This window comes from Rutilus rutilus, assembly GCF_951802725.1.
Source record: "Rutilus rutilus genome assembly, chromosome: 4".
Lineage (NCBI taxonomy): Eukaryota > Metazoa > Chordata > Actinopteri > Cypriniformes > Leuciscidae > Rutilus > Rutilus rutilus.
In genome coordinates this window covers 6789433-6806019 of record NC_140212.1, presented here as the reverse complement: position 1 = coordinate 6806019, position 16587 = coordinate 6789433, and the positions used below count along the sequence as shown (strand labels likewise).

The following is a 16587-nucleotide window of genomic DNA, read 5'->3' as shown; positions in this document are numbered from 1 at the left end:
AAGCCTCAAAGGAAGAAATGAGAAGAAACCAGTGAAGAAGCCAGCAAAGAAACTGTTTCCAAACTCTGAACTCTTCAAGAAATGGACAGTGGAACTTTCTGAGGAAGACCAGAGGAAGGCTGAAGATCTCTTTCAGAAATACGGCTATAATGCCTTCCTCAGTGACCAGATGCCTCTGGACCGGGAGCTGCCGGACACTCGAGACCACAGGTGAGTTTCTCTCCGTCTGTTCTTCAGTGAGATTGGGACTCTGGATGGAGGTTGAATTAGGAATATGGGTAAAGCACATGATTGTTCTACTGAATTATGTTATATTATACTCTATATTCAATGTTGATTTTTTTCTCGGCTCAGGTGTGGCTGTGTGGAGGAAGTACAAGCGCAAAAACCCTACGTGCCTGACGACCTTACTGGCGAAATGAAGAGAGATGCCCTCAGAGTGGCAGAAGTTTGGATGGATGAATACAAGATAAATGTCCACATCGCAGGTATCATGAAAGAAATCCACTCATATCTTCCGTCTGTTTGATACATATCAAAAGACAGTTCTAGCAGTTTTGTTTTTTGTGTTAAGAGTGAGATGTGAAAATGATTTTCTTTGTTGACACATCAGTTTGCTGCTTTAACAAACTGACATTCATGAGATCTACTGGGAATATAACTGGTGTTTGCTAATTATTAGACTAGTCAAACAACCAGTGTTCCTGTTCTCGTCTTCTCATGCGGAACCATGGGATAGACAATAAATAGGATAGGATAAAATAGTAATAATATTTAAATTCAAAATAATGCAAAATAAATGGCTTGGTGAGCATAAGAGTCTTTGTGTAAACATGAACATGAACAAGTTCTTGATATACAGTATGGAGCGTGTGTTTTATTGTTTATGGTGGTAAAGAGGAATGTCATCAAGTACTAACAGAACTTCTACGGCAAGGGAGCCACACCAGACATCTGTGTTTATGTTCAAATATAAATGCTGTTGAATTGCAGGACTCATTGTATAAACCTCACAGTCTAAACTTGGTCAAAGCAGTATGTCAAATAATACTCTCGGCATTTAGTCAGTCCTTCTGCACAATGTGCTGATTTTTTTATTCTTCATTTTTTATTCTTCATTCGAAACCCCCTAGTTTTATAAGGTAACTACCCAGCTAACAAAATCTGTTCTAAAAGCTTTTCACTAACATTCCCATTAAGTTGGGAAAATGTTATTTCTGAATGTTCTCTGAACATAGACAATAAGGGAACATTCCATTTTATCATATTGCAAACATTATGGGAAGGTTACTTTTGAATGTTCTCTAAACATTCCGTAACATTTAAAATATGTTAGACGAACATCCAAAACGAACGTTCTATTAACATTACTGGAAGAACGTTTGTTCATAGCTTTGTGAGAAACCAAAGGTCTAAAAACGTTTCCTGTTAGCGCGATAATAATAATAAAAAAAAAATCCTCTCCTCTTCTGTTTGTCATGGTTATGAATTATCTGATTCTGCTACGAACTTATTCCACTTTTCCTGCCATATCGCCAAAGCTTTATTCTGTAGTTGTGGTGACAAGGAACTGTACCTGTTAAAAAGGGGGAAAATGCAACCTTAAATTCATCTTCTACATAACTGAAATTATTTCTCAAATGAAAGTGTATGAATAAATCTTGCACCTGATTGAATTCATCGCTAGCTCCTTCAGAGTGCCCAGGTTTGCGCTCAGCCCTCCAATACCCACAAAGGCCTGGTAGAAATCATAGGAGAGCCCAGTGGTCCCGAATAAGGTGGGATCATCAGAACTCACCACTATGGGATGACCGTCTGACATTAGTGCCGCAGCGGGGTGGTTTCGCAGATCCGAGACTAGCTTTAGCACCTGGAGAAAACAAAACACTGTTTATTCAACCAGTAACACTATAATTCTGCTTAGTCTGTCCGAATATCGTTTTAAATCACACCATGCGAAGTACAACAAATTTTTATTTGAAGGAATATACCTGGTTGGAAATGGGACACAACTCCACTGCCACCCCTCTTGTCCTGGAGAGCTGCTTGGCCAGAGGATGATGTACCAGCGCAAAGCCATGTCCAATGCGGCTGGTGTTAAACAATAAAGCGTCTAAAACGTTCCTGTCCACATCCGTACCATCCAAATCTAAAAGCAAACACCCATAGTCTAATGTGGCGAACTCGGAGACGAGGGAGAGATGGATCCAAATGCAGATGTTTTATTAAAGTATTATCAAAATAGTGATGGGCACTTTCGAAACAAGCCTCGAATAATTTGTTTCAAAATTCGAACCAGCGAGTATTTGTGTTTGTGATTTCGAAAAGCTTAGTTTCTCCCATCACTATATCAAAATACAAATAACTTAGAAACTGGAAAACGGAACACAAGGAGACTGAACTGAGAACAACAACTTACAGCCATAGAGAGACAAGACCTGACAAACAACATGGGAAACACAAGGGCTATACTGTATATACAGACATACTAACAAGGTAACAAGACACACATGTGAATACAATCAAGGGGAACCAATGAAACAAAAGGACTACAAAGGGACTATAAATATAGACTCAGAAAACTAGAAATATAACACATATTCTAAACAAACATGGAACATGTAACACAGTAAGCATATTCCAATTCAGCTATTATTGTACAACTACCCAGCTAAAAACATTCTAGTAAGGTTCTCTCAAATTTATGAACAAAAGGTCTTTCACTAACATTAACGTAACATTTTTGTGATTTCGAAAAGCTTCGTTTCTCCCATCACTATATCAAAATACAAATAACTCAGAAACTGGAAAACGGAACACAAGGAGACTGAACTGAGAACAACTTACAGCCATAGAAAGACAAGACCTGACAAACAACATGGGAAACACAAGGGCTATACTGTACACTCACCTAAAGGATTATTAGGAACACCATACTAATACTGTGTTTGACCCCCTTTCGCCTTCAGAACTGCCTTAATTCTACGTGGCATTGATTCAACAAGGTGCTGAAAGCATTCTTTAGAAATGTTGGCCCATATTGATAGATAGCATCTTGCTGTTGATGGAGATTTGTGGGATGCACATCCAGGGCACGAAGCTCCCGTTCCACCACAGCCTAAAGATGCTCTATTGGGTTGAGATCTGGTGACTGTGGGGGCCATTTTAGTACAATGAACTCATTGTCATGTTCAAGAAACCAATTTGAAATGATTCAAGCTTTGTGACATGGTGCATTATCCTGCTGGAAGTAGCCATCAGAGGATGGGTACATGGTGGTCATAAAGGGATGGACATGGTCAGAAACAATGCTCAGGTAGGCCGTGGCATTTAAACGATGCCCAATTGGCACTAAGGGGCCTAAAGTGTGCCAAGAAAACATCCCCCACACCATTACACCACCACCACCAGCCTGCACAGTGGTAACAAGGCATGACGGATCCATGTTCTCATTCTGTTTACGCCAAATTCTGACTCTACCATCTGAATGTCTCAACAGAAATCGAGACTCATCAGACCAGGCAACATTTTTCCAGTCTTCAACTGTCCAATTTTGGTGAGCTTGTGCAAATTGTAGCCTCTTTTTCCTATTTGTAGTGGAGATGAGTGGTACCCGGTGGGGTCTTCTGCTGTTGTAGCCCATCCGCCTCAAGGTTGTGCGTGTTGTGGCTTCACAAATGCTTTGCTGCATACCTCGGTTGTAACGAGTGGTTATTTCAGTCAAAGTTGCTCTTCTATCAGCTTGAATCAGTCGGCCCATTCTCCTCTGACCTCTAGCATCAACAAGGCATTTTCGCCCACAGGACTGCCGCATACTGGATGTTTTTCCCTTTTCACACCATTCTTTGTAAACCCTAGAAATGGTTGTGCGTGAAAATCCCAGTAACTGAGCAGATTGTGAAATACTCAGACCGGCCCATCTGGCACCAACAACCATGCCACGCTCAAAATTGCTTAAATCACCTTTCTTTCCCATTCTGACATTCAGTTTGGAGTTCTGGAGATTGTCTTGACCAGGACCACACCCCTAAATGCATTGAAGCAACTGCCATGTGATTGGTTGATTAGATAACTGCATTAATGAGAAATTTAACAGGTGTTCCTAATAATCCTTTAGGTGAGTGTATATACCAACATGCTAACAAGGTTACAAGACACACATGTGAATACAATCAAGGGGAACCAATGAAACAAAAGGACTACAAAGGGACTATAAATATAGACTCAGAAAACTAGAAATATAACATATATTCTAAACAAACAGGGAACATGTAACACAGTAAGCATATTCCAATTCAGCTATTATTGTACAACTACCCAGCTAAAATCATACTAGTAAGGTTCTCTCAAATTTATGAACAAAAGTTCTTTCAGTAACATTAACGTAACATTTTATTTGCAAAAACATTTAGTTGGATAGTTCATCTAACATTATTTAAACATGTTTCAAAACGTTCCCATAATAGTTGCAAAATTAAAACATAATTCTTTAAAAAAAGTTTTCAGAACTCAATGGGAACGTTGGTGAAATGTTCGTAGAGCATATTTTTGTGAGCTGGGTAACTAACTGAAAATGAAGTGAGCTACACATACTGACCTGTTTCTCCAGCATGGAAAAAGAAAGGTAGTTGTGTTTCCATCTCTGAAATGAGTGACAAGGCTTCTCGAAAGTACCAGATAGATCTTCCGGTGTCTTCACGACCTACCTACAGCAATAAATTGATCAAATCAGAGAAAAGTAATACTATTGTTACGTGCGGGGTCCTGATCAAGCCCAATTTCCTTGTGAAAAAGAACTTAAGCATACTTTTAAAAATAACTTAGTTCCCTTGGTTATTCCATTCTGGTGGCATGGCTATGGACTGTAACCTAACTTAGGTCAAGGATGAGATTACCAGGTCAAATCCAGCGACGATGTCTGGATATTTCCGCTGCATTTCAATGGCCTCTTGCACTGCCCCCTTCACCTGATATACATAAAGATTCCTGTGTGTGCATTCAGATCAGCAGAAAAGTATATTAAACCTCCTGTCAAAACAAAATCCTAGACAATATAATTCATCTTTTTGAACCGAGAGTTCACTAAAATGTTTCTTCTTACTTAGCATTAATTTATGGCATAGGTTTCTTTGCTTTTGTAATCTCAAGTTGATGTTTTAAGGAAGCATTATTATTCATCTAGTGCCATCATAATTGAAAAAATTAAAAAAATGTTTTTAAAAAACGGTAATCATTAAAGTGACTGAATTAACCAAAAAGGTACGCTCTTTTCAAAAAAAAAGAAAGAAAGAAATCACTGTATAAAATGCCATAATTGGCTTAAAGGCTGTAATTCTTTAATGGTTGTAAAAAAGAACATTTTAAAACATAAAACTGAACATACACGTTTCATTAGTGTTACAACCCTTGGTAACAGATATAAAAATTCTTTACATCAGAAGTAATATTTAATTATTATTTTGGAATGGTTGGTAAATGTATTTGGATTATTTAATCTGTTCATTGGAGAAAACAGGCAAGGGAACCACAGAGCATAATAATTTAGTGTAATGTAGTTTTACCTGTGGACAGTGAAGATTATACGAGTTCCTATGAAGTCTGGATGATTTGCTCTGAACTGCTCAGTGATGTTTCTGTAGACCTCCAGAGACCACGCTCTGTCATGAGTAGTGCCATCCAGTTCATATGCCTAAACATAATATCATTTTACAATATAGTTCGTTTTCAGGACAATATAAAATAAACATGGTTTTTGTTCATGGATTTGTTTACATGACCAGTCTGTAAGGGACAGTATTTGAAGTGCCACTATTGTGCTTTTTTGAATATTACCTTTTATGTAGTGTGTAATATGGCTGTTTGAGAATGTAAAAGGTCTGCAAAGTTTCAAAGATCAAAGTTATTGTCTCCCAAAAGAAAGAGCGATTCTGAACTGCCTGAAGCAAGTCGTCCTACTTCCTACATGTACGTAGGTTTGTAACAAATTTGCCTATGATTTTCATTGGCTGCCGCAAATTAATGTCTACTTTGACCCGCCCTCAAACACTGTAGTTGCAGCTGAAGCCTGGAAGTGTTTGGTTCGTGTTCATGTCGATATTTTTGCATGCTCTTCCAAAGGTTGAGGACTTGCGCTGGAATGGATAGGGTAAAACTGACACCATTACTGTTGCATCACTGTGTATCAAGTGCTGAGGAAGATCCGGAGCTTAAATTCAGATATAGTAATGGTCGTTTTGTTTCCGACACACGTTATAAGCAGTAGAACAATCACAATAGACTGGGCTGTCTGACCAATCAGAGCAATCAGAATGCTGCGTCATAAATTGCATTTATAGTAGGTAGCGGTAATACATTTGGTGTGAAACTTACTCTGTGACCGATAAAAAAGTATGTTCTATATAGTACGAATGTGTGTATTATGAATGAAATTCATGTGACCCACAACATTAGTTGCATCGCTTCACTTCCATTCACATATCCTCTCCTTTGGCCTTATAGTATAGTAAAGTCCATTGAATGCACACTTCAGAATCTCGCCAGAAGTAGTAGGTCATCTGGGTACTTTTCAACTACTCTTGAATGCTATGACTTCGGACATACTACTTGGCTCACATACTGGTTTTCATATACTGTATAGAATGGCAGTCCGAAGGAGGCATATCCATGCTTAGCGTGAGTCCTTTATCGAGGCGAGGTGATGCTGCAATGTATATTGTGAGAAAATTAAAGCCTTTTTTGGCCTTAAATGCATGTATACGAGACCTCCAAAACAAAATTAGGAACCTTTAAAATAGCAAAATAGAGGCACTTCAAGAAAAAACATGCAATCTGTTCACAAATTATTGTTGAATTTTTCATCCAAAAGCACACACTGTATAAACTTAATATTGTAATGTGGTTTAACAGTCGCAAACCTTGGACTGTCCGACCCTCAGCTCCACGTACATGATGTTGTCTTTGTAAAGCTCCGTCAGAGCCTCGTAAATGTAGTCCTTAAAAACAGGTGCATAGTTGATCAGCCCAGACAGAGCCATAAAAATCTTCTCAAACCTGTCCCATGCTGCATCTTGTGTTGGATAAGACGTCTCCGGGTCTTCCGTGAAGAGTGTAAGATTCCGCATTAAACTGAGAAATTGAATTCATGTAATTAGTCTATTTTCAGTTTGTTGGTTTTGGAACTGGTTATAATTAAATATGAATATATTAGGACACACACACACACACACACTGCTGCTGTTGATTATTGCTGTTGTTGTAGATTAATGCTGCTGCTGCTGCTGCAGAGCAAGTACAGGAACTTGCTACAGTAATTACTGCTGATACATACACTGATATGCTGATGTGAGCATGTAAGACACACTGCTTCAGAACAGATAGCATATCTAAAATTACCCGTAGCAGATCTACGCAGGGTAAGATGGAGGGTTTCAGAGGAACTCTGATATAAATGCTAACCAGCCATTTAAATGCTGAGCAGCAAGTTCATTGGCTGCAAATGTGACATGAACCAATCAGCTTGTGGCATGTGGTTAACAATATAAATATCAGCAGTTAAATTAAGGACCCATCAGCAGAGCCGGACAGTAACGGAGTACATTTACTTGAGTACAGTACTTAAGTACAATTTTGAGGGATCTGTACTTTACTCGAGTATCATTTTTGGGGAGTACTCATGACTTTACTCAAGTACATTTGAGAGGCAAATATTGTACTCTTTACTCCACTACATTTCTATCCATAACCGTGAGTACCCGTTACTTCTTCTAAAAAAAAAAAAACAAAAAAAAGGAAAAAAGAAAAATCTCGGAAACCCTCAATTTGTTGTTTCCCTCTCAAACGTGATTGGATTGTGCAGGCGCCACTGATTGGGACAGCCTATCAGCAATCACCTTCAGCTTTCCGCCAAAGTCAACTCCATGGTCAGAGACGAATTTAGATAAGAGACGAAACAATGGATGAAGACGCAGCAGGTCCATCCCGGGAATGTGCCAACCCGTGGCCCCACCTCGCCAGACTATTTCAATTTTCTGAACAAGTTAATGATAGTTTTCGCTTCAAGTGTTTGCTGTGTTTACCAATGTAAGCACTGTGGCAGTAGTAATGCAATATTTAGAAAATGTACTCTTGTACTCTTGATACTCAAGTACTTTTAAAAACTTGTACTTAAGTAGACATCTGACTGTAGTACTTTTACTTGTACTTGAGTAAAATTTAGGAAGGGGTATCTGTACTTTTACTCAAGTAATGAAGCTGTGTACTCTGTCCGCCTCTGCCCATCAGCCTGCGCCATCTAGAGTTTCATGACAGAACTTGGTGTATATATATATATATATATATATATATATATATATATATATATATATATATATACAGTGAGGAAAATAAGTATTTGAACACCCTGCTATTTTGCAAGTTCTCCCACTTGGAAATCATGGAGGGGTCTGAAATTGTCATCGTAGGTGCATGTCCACTGTGAGAGACATAATCTAAAAAAAAAAAATCCAGAAATCACAATATATGATTTTTTAACTATTTATTTGTATGATACAGCTGCAAATAAGTATTTGAACACCTGTCTATCAGCTAGAATTCTGACCCTCAAAGACCTGTTAGTCTGCCTTTAAAATGTCCACCTCCACTCCATTTATTATCCTAAATTAGATGCACCTGTTTGAGGTCGTTAGCTGCATAAAGACACCTGTCCACCCCATACAATCAGTAAGAATCCAACTACTAACATGGCCAAGACCAAAGAGCTGTCCAAAGACACTAGAGACAAAATTGTACACCTCCACAAGGCTGGAAAGGGCTACGGGGAAATTGCCAAGCAGCTTGGTGAAAAAAGGTCCACTGTTGGAGCAATCATTAGAAAATGGAAGAAGCTAAACATGACTGTCAATCTCCCTCGGACTGGGGCTCCATGTAAGATCTCACCTCGTGGGGTCTCAATGATCCTAAGAAAGGTGAGAAATCAGCCCAGAACTACACGGGAGGAGCTGGTCAATGACCTGAAAAGAGCTGGGACCACCGTTTCCAAGGTTACTGTTGGTAATACACTAAGACGTCATGGTTTGAAATTATGCATGGCACGGAAGGTTCCCCTGCTTAAACCAGCACATGTCAAGGCCCGTCTTAAGTTTGCCAATGACCATTTGGATGATCCAGAGGAGTCATGGGAGAAAGTCATGTGGTCAGATGAGACCAAAATAGAACTTTTTGGTCATAATTCCACTAAACGTGTTTGGAGGAAGAAGAATGATGAGTACCATCCCAAGAACACCATCCCTACTGTGAAGCATGGGGGTGGTAGCATCATGCTTTGGGGGTGTTTTTCTGCACATGGGACAGGGTGACTGCACTGTATTAAGGAGAGGATGACGGGGGCCATGTATTGCGAGATTTTGGGGAACAACCTCCTTCCCTCAGTTAGAGCATTGAAGATGGGTCGAGGCTGGGTCTTCCAACATGACAATGACCCGAAGCACACAGCCAGGATAACCAAGGAGTGGCTCTGTAAGAAGCATATCAAGGTTCTGGCGTGGCCTAGCCAGTCTCCAGACCTAAACCCAATAGAGAATCTTTGGAGGGAGCTCAAACTCCGTGTTTCTCAGCGACAGCCCAGAAACCTGACTGATCTAGAAGATCTGTGTGGAGGAGTGGGCCAAAATCCCTCCTGCAGTGTGTGCAAATCCTGGCAAAACTACAGGAAACGTTTGACCTCTGTAATTGCAAACAAAGGCTACTGTACCAAATATTAACATATTAGTAGTAACAATAGTAACAATATTACTTATTTGCAGCTGTATCATACAAATAAATAGTTAAAAAATCATACATTGTGATTTCTGGATTTTTTTTTTTTAGATTATGTCTCTCACAGTGGACATGCACCTACGATGACAATTTCAGACCCCTCGATGATTTCTAAGTGGGAGAACTTGCAAAATAGCAGGGTGTTCAAATACTTATTTTCCTCACTGTATATATATCTGTCAAACTGCCACTAAAGCCATACTTACAGTAAAAATGTATTTGTGGCATTTGGAAACAAATTATGCTTTTCAGTGCAATAACATATCCTGAATGGCCACTGCCATTTTTGTATCAGTGGTTATTTTTATGCCTGATGTTGAAATAAGTTTGATCACCTGTTATCAAAGGCAGTGACATCACTGAGGCTGGCCCTCAGCAGGTCTAGCCGTTTCCAGACAAAGCATCCAAAACGTGGAAAGGGCATAGTAGTAGAGAAAAGGAACTTCAGTGACCCGTCCCACGTGAAGCAGATGTAACAATGAGGCCTGTATGTTGCATTCAGCACCAGCCATTCCACACTCACCATAGCGGAGCTGTGGATGTGAAGGGCAGCACCTGTAAGGCAGAGAGTCATTTTGCATCTGAAGGACAGTTGTGCCCCAAATTATTTTATTTTATTTTTTTCAAACCATTTCAGCGCAAACTTTCAGAGATTTCATTAGTCATGTCAATCACAGTGCTGATTGCCTACACAATGCTACAACAAATCGTAACCCCTAACCCTACCCTACACCTTAACCTTAAAGGGGTCCTATTATCTGGGGGGTCCTACATTCTCAACTTTCTTTAGTTTGTAATGTTGCTGTTTGAGCATGAAAAAGGTCTGCCAAGTTCGAAAACACAAAGTGGTCCCCTTTAATCAATGAAATTGCCTTGGTGTGATTTGCACTGAACTTCTTTGGGGGAAAAAAAATCACATGTCCCAAACATATAACCATTTTTTACCCTTTGGCATTTTCTGTAGTAGTTTGAAGATGGGGCTTTTTTGCACAACGTGCCGTACTTTGAAGAAGTGATTGGCAGGTGGGAAAGGTGAATAAACCATTTCCTTCAGCTTTAGCTGGTGTAGGATTGAATCCAACTGCAGTTCAGCCGGAGTGAGCTCCACGCTGCCCCCTACTTGCTGGGAGATCTCCTGCTTCAGCATCAGATCCCTCTGATGGGGGTCTGGCATTGGATTACACTCTCTGACACACAGTAACATCAGCATGATCAGAGCTTCCCTGCTGAAGATACACCAGAAGAGACGCCTCATGCTTGTACAGAGATCCTGAGACAAGAGAGAGTGATATTCCTATGCTTATTAGTTTTTTTTTAAGTGATTTGTCTTTATCAAATGTGTCTGATGGTTCTAGATTCTTTTGTACTGTGCAATTTGCATCTAAACCACATTTCACTTTGCATTGGATATATTGTGTTAATACAAAATTAAACGCTGACTAAACTAAAAGCTCGAAGTCTCAAGTTCATAGCTGACAATCTGGAGATTCTCTTATGCGTCTTGCTAAACATCTAAATCAAATTGTTTTCTTATTTACAGGAATGGTTTGGATGCAAGTATTAACTTGTCTATTTTTTGTCCTTTTCCTAGTTTAACGTCTTAATCAGATCTATCCCTTGTTAAAGGTCAGGACAATAGTCTAATGTCAACTTTATTTCTTTGCAGTCATTCTGTGAAATGCATAAAAGGGTCTAAATTCACTTACTGCTGCATTTGAACTCGCTTTGTTCAAAACCAATCTTTGAACATAAATTGTATTAATAAACAATAAGCATTATTACTATGTACATGATCGAAATGTAACCTACATCATAATTATCATTATATTCAACATAGGTTATGTTAGATCTCACTATTTCCTTAGTATGGTTATTATTATTTGAATATGGTTGCTTGACCCATAGCCTTTGCTATAATCAAATAATTGACATTTCTAACAATCTAATAAAGAAAACCTCAGCAATAAGAAAACAGCATGCCTTAAAATATTACTATTGATTATAAAGTTATTACACATAAATATTATAAATACAATTATAAATATAAACTCCTTACCTTCAAGTTTATTTGACTCATTACTCCCTTTTTGTTCTCTGCTATTTGTCTTACATTCAGAGAGCATGCATTTCAGCTGCCTTGTTTCTGCATGTTAAGTTCCTCATTCTGAAGGACAGCACATATTGAGAATGTGATGACAATAGAGCATGTGACATACTGTGAAATCTTAAATGACTCGTAGAATAAGAGCCTTCAGCAAACCCTTCTCATTATGACATTCCCCAAATGACTGACATTTACCCATTTACCATCCACACTATAGACTCAGTAAGAACACAATGGGGGAAGATCTGGTCTATATTGTTTTTCATTGTGTCATTTTCACATCAATATAATCTTTGCAGTGTTAACAGACACGTTTGGTTCTGATATACAAGTCATGCTCTGCACCACAGTAAAGGACAGCAAATAAAAATTCAACTGAACAGATTGTAATAGTCAAGTCTGTGTCACCATTTTGTGGGATGTTCAAGATGTAGCTGTCGTCTAAATGGTTATCATCAGGTTCAGTTTGCAAACTAATGAGAGCTTTGGAATTTCATGGAATTTCTACATCAGTTTAAGTTTTTACGTTTCTGTAAACATAAACATGTTATATTCCAGCTGCATTCGGAATCAAACACAAAATGTTCAGGACCTGGAGATCCAGCAGCCAATCAAAACACTATTTTTTACAGCAAAAATGAATCACCACATACAGAACACACACATTCACATGATATTTTCTTAAATACAGACAGACAGACACAGGAATGGAGTCATTAACATCAGAATGAAAATAGAATACAACATCAAACAATGGCGTTCCGCCGTGGTTCTAAAAGGTTTCCTCTATGAATAAGAATCAGTCCATGAACTTGCGATTCTGGTTTGCACCAAACAGGACAACTCGGATTTCAGGCATCATCTGAAAAGAAATAAAAATCAAATAAAAATTCTAGCATTTATTTAACACTGCTTCTCAGTGTTGGTGGTAACGCATTTACAAGTAATGCGAGTTAAGTAATCAGATTACGTTTTTCAAGTAACTAGTAAAGTAATGCACAAGTTACTTTTTCAAATAAGTAACGCAAGTTACTTTATTTTCACATTTATTGTCTGACACCTCTTCCTGTCCCCATGTTGAGAGAAATCGGGAGTAAAATGCAGAGGCGTTGTGTGCGCTGTGTGAACATGACGGTTATTGTAGTTTGAAAATAAATGTGAACATGCATTCACTTATCTCACTTGCACAAAAACAGATTCAGTACTCCTCAAAATGAATAAAAACAGTAAACTATTAAGCAAATCTGAAATAATTAAAATGCTAAATAATTCATAATTCATCCATTTAATCCCACTTGGGATGCCCTAAACTGAACTTCGTGTTATTTTAATTTCTTATGCAAGATTTTTTTATTTCTTATGTATGTTGTGATTATTTTATGATTATTTTAACTCCTTTTCTATGTAAAGCACTTTGAATTACCACTATGTATGAAATGTGCTATATAAATACGCTTGCCTTGCCTTTATTAACCAATGTCTTTGCTGCTGACCTACAATTCAACCATAAGCAATAATGACTTTAGTTAAACATCACATTTGTGTTTAATTTTGTTTTTATTGCTGAAGTAAGAGTGTTGAACTTTCTTCTCCTGCATCATTTCATTTTGGTGTGAAAGGTTCTTGAAGGTTTTTATTAAAAAACAAAAAACCAAGCCCAGCCCAGGTGAGAAAAAGTAATCCAAAAGTAACGTAACATGACTTTCCAATAATAGTAACTAAGTAACGCAATTAGTTACTTTTTTAGGGAGTAACAATATTATAACACATTACTTTTAAAAGTAACTTTTCCCAACACTGTTCATAATCTTCTCAGCCCAAATGCTGTATACCTGTTGTGCCATGAGGTCCAGTCTGCTCTCCAGAGTGTTGGACACTTTGATCCTCCCATCAGCATTATACAGCTCAATACCACCAGAGCTACACAGAAAAACACACAAACTTTCATTACAAAGAAAAAAAAAAAAAAGAGAGCTAACATCGTTTAGGCTAATTTTATAAATGAGGAACTGCTTAGATGCTCACATTTCTGGAGAGAGGAAGTGGTCCTGGTCAATGCGCACTTCAAGACTGTCCTTCACAGCTGCCTTGTAAATGGGGATGTTTCTCTGCACAGCAGCCTAATAAAACATTTTTAAGTCGCTTTGAAATAAGTGTCTGCTAAATGAATAAATGTAAATGTAAAAGACAAATTTAGCTAAAGTCAGTCTTTTTAGATCAGTAGCTGTGTTTCCATCCAAAGTTGCAAATTTAACTTGAGCGCAAAATTGGAATATCGCATAAAACATTCTATTTAGTTTTTAATAATGTTTATTTGTATTTTAGTTATTTAGTACATCAAGTTAAACTAAATGAAAATGAGAAATGTTGTCTTGGCAACTAGCTAAAATAAGTTTTTTTCAGATAAAGTTGATTTTATTTAGTTTTTTTTAATGGTTTCAGTTGTCATTAAATATACATCCACAGACCTGCACTATGCCCACGTCCTGTTTGCGGCAACGGATGTTCACTTTGGGTTCCAGGAGTTGGTAAAAACCCTGAAACATGAGAATATTAGGGCATAAGACTCACAGAAAGTCTTTGACAGAACCGATTTGCTACACTCTGTATTATATACTGCTCACCTGCAGGATAAGTCCGTCCATCAAAGCAGCGTATCGGGATGGATCTCTGGCTACATTCGCTAGTCGTTGACGTGCGTCGTTTAGCAAATCCTAAAGAGCACAGAATTCAAACTGCTGCATAAACAGACAACAGAAACTCCCACCCAATATTTTGTTTAAGGATTGATGTGCCACAAAAGAGAACATGAACTAACCGAAATCATGTCATCACGGGCCTTCAGGACCTTCAGTCTGGCCTGGTTCATTAGGTTGGACATTTGACTGTGGAGAGGAAGCAAACCATTTAAACACTATTAAGGACAAAGAATTCACAATCAGATCATTTCATAAATAATTAAATGATTTGAAACCGCTTTACAACATGAAACGCTCGTTTGAGTAACAGATTTTGAGGAAACTGGGAATTTCCACAGTAATGATTCGGCCGTCTAGTGGATTAGGTCAGAGGAAGTCACACTCACATTTTCTTCTGCTGTTCGATCTGCTTCTCCTTCTTCTCATAATACTCCATGATCTTCAGACGCTGGGTCTGAACCAGCCGACCTTTCTCAATGTTGAACTCCTCCTCTGCCTGAAGGGGGTGTCATTTATCATATCAGTATATTTACACCATTTCCACTATAACATTGCATTGTTCTAATGGAATAATTTATTTAAAGCTAAACAAAAATGACCTTTGCATCAATCTCCTCTGCTTTTTCATTGGCCTCCTGCTCAATGAAAGCCATCATGTGCTTGATCTGGAAGAAATGGGAAAACGATAGGAGAACAATTTAATATCAATGGGGAAAAGGCTGTAGTGGAACCTGAAATCAGTGTAAATACAGGCACAAGCATTTTCTTTATTAAAACAAATAATCCTAAATATGATTAAACAAGTTTACAGTAGCAATAAGAGCTTCTTCTCGTGGTCCCATCACATGGATGTGGAATGTGTCTGTCTAGTGTGTATGTTTAGTAGGTTTCATGAATGCTATTACTATGCAGAACATCCTACATCTTCATATTTTGCATTATCTGCATTCTATATCTTGTGACACGTATTTGATATTATTCATCACACCACTTTGATGCATTTGCCTTTGGGATGATTGATTTAATTTGACCTTATTGATCCATTATGCACATGTGCGTGTTTCCATATACAACAATTCACTTTAATACACCCATTTAAATGTATTCATATAAATTCACTGTTATCATATAGACAGGTCTCGTGATGCTAGCGCGTGTCTAATGAATAAATGACGAACAACCTTGAAGGCCACATCGTCTTGTTATATCACGACGCTCCTGTCACGCTCGTCAAAAACAATGCATTTAGCAAAGCACTGAATGATTAATATTTCTATAGTGTTATGCTGTAATGAAGATTAAATGATGCATTTGAATGCGTTTTCACCTGCTTCTGGACGTCGGCATCGCTGAGCGCCATGACTGCTGCTGCTGCTGCTGTAAGAGGATTTTAAACTCCACCGACAGAAAAAGCTCGTGTCGCGGCAAAGGAAAGACGTCTTATATTTATGAAGACGTTAGAATATTTTTGGAAAAGCCTAAAGATTTAAAAACGCACAAAATGATATGTAAGTGGTCGATCGTGATAGTGTCAGAGTCGTGAAAATAGACTGGAAGGATCAGCTGATTCTCAGTCAACGATGACACATACGTCACATGACGCGTGTTTCCTCTCCGGGAACCAATCGGATCTCAGTGCGCGTGTAGGGCTTTTTATTTTGAACCTTTGACAAAATAATTAATAATAAAATCAAACCATTTCACCCAAAAGTTTTAAATGATAAAATAGCAGACATAAGATGAAATGGAAAATGGACAATTGAAAAAATGAAACATTTGGACACATTCTGGTTGTCTGCTACAGGATTTCATAAATCATTTAAAAGTCATTGTGAAAGTTTCCTTAAGAAAAACTAACTAGTGTAATTAAGAAAAACCCAACAACAAAAAATAAATAACAGTAACCTTTATTACAAGGTAGGCACTAACTTTGCTAAACAAACACGTCAAGCAAACAGGACTATGTCCTAA

General features: G+C 38.1%; 2 protein-coding genes across 2 annotated transcripts; both read right to left on the bottom strand.

Moving 5' to 3' along the window:
* Nucleotides 1-857: 857 nt before the first annotated feature.
* Nucleotides 858-12027, bottom strand: ada2b (adenosine deaminase 2b). Its single transcript, XM_084406521.1, has 10 exons — nt 11870-12027; nt 10759-11083; nt 10149-10368; nt 6915-7125; nt 5562-5689; nt 4896-4986; nt 4598-4706; nt 1992-2149; nt 1668-1870; nt 858-1576 (listed from the first exon to the last, which is right to left on the bottom strand). Exons 1-10 carry the CDS (start codon nt 11888-11890, stop codon nt 1483-1485), a joined length of 1560 nt encoding a protein of 519 aa, XP_084262647.1. The 5' UTR covers nt 11891-12027; the 3' UTR covers nt 858-1482.
* A 124-nt stretch (nt 12028-12151) lies between these two features.
* Nucleotides 12152-16243, bottom strand: atp6v1e1b (ATPase H+ transporting V1 subunit E1b). Its single transcript, XM_084406535.1, has 9 exons — nt 15944-16243; nt 15216-15281; nt 15003-15112; nt 14736-14802; nt 14542-14631; nt 14386-14454; nt 13943-14037; nt 13750-13837; nt 12152-12779 (listed from the first exon to the last, which is right to left on the bottom strand). Exons 1-9 carry the CDS (start codon nt 15974-15976, stop codon nt 12717-12719), a joined length of 681 nt encoding a protein of 226 aa, XP_084262661.1. The 5' UTR covers nt 15977-16243; the 3' UTR covers nt 12152-12716.
* Nucleotides 16244-16587: the final 344 nt, after the last annotated feature.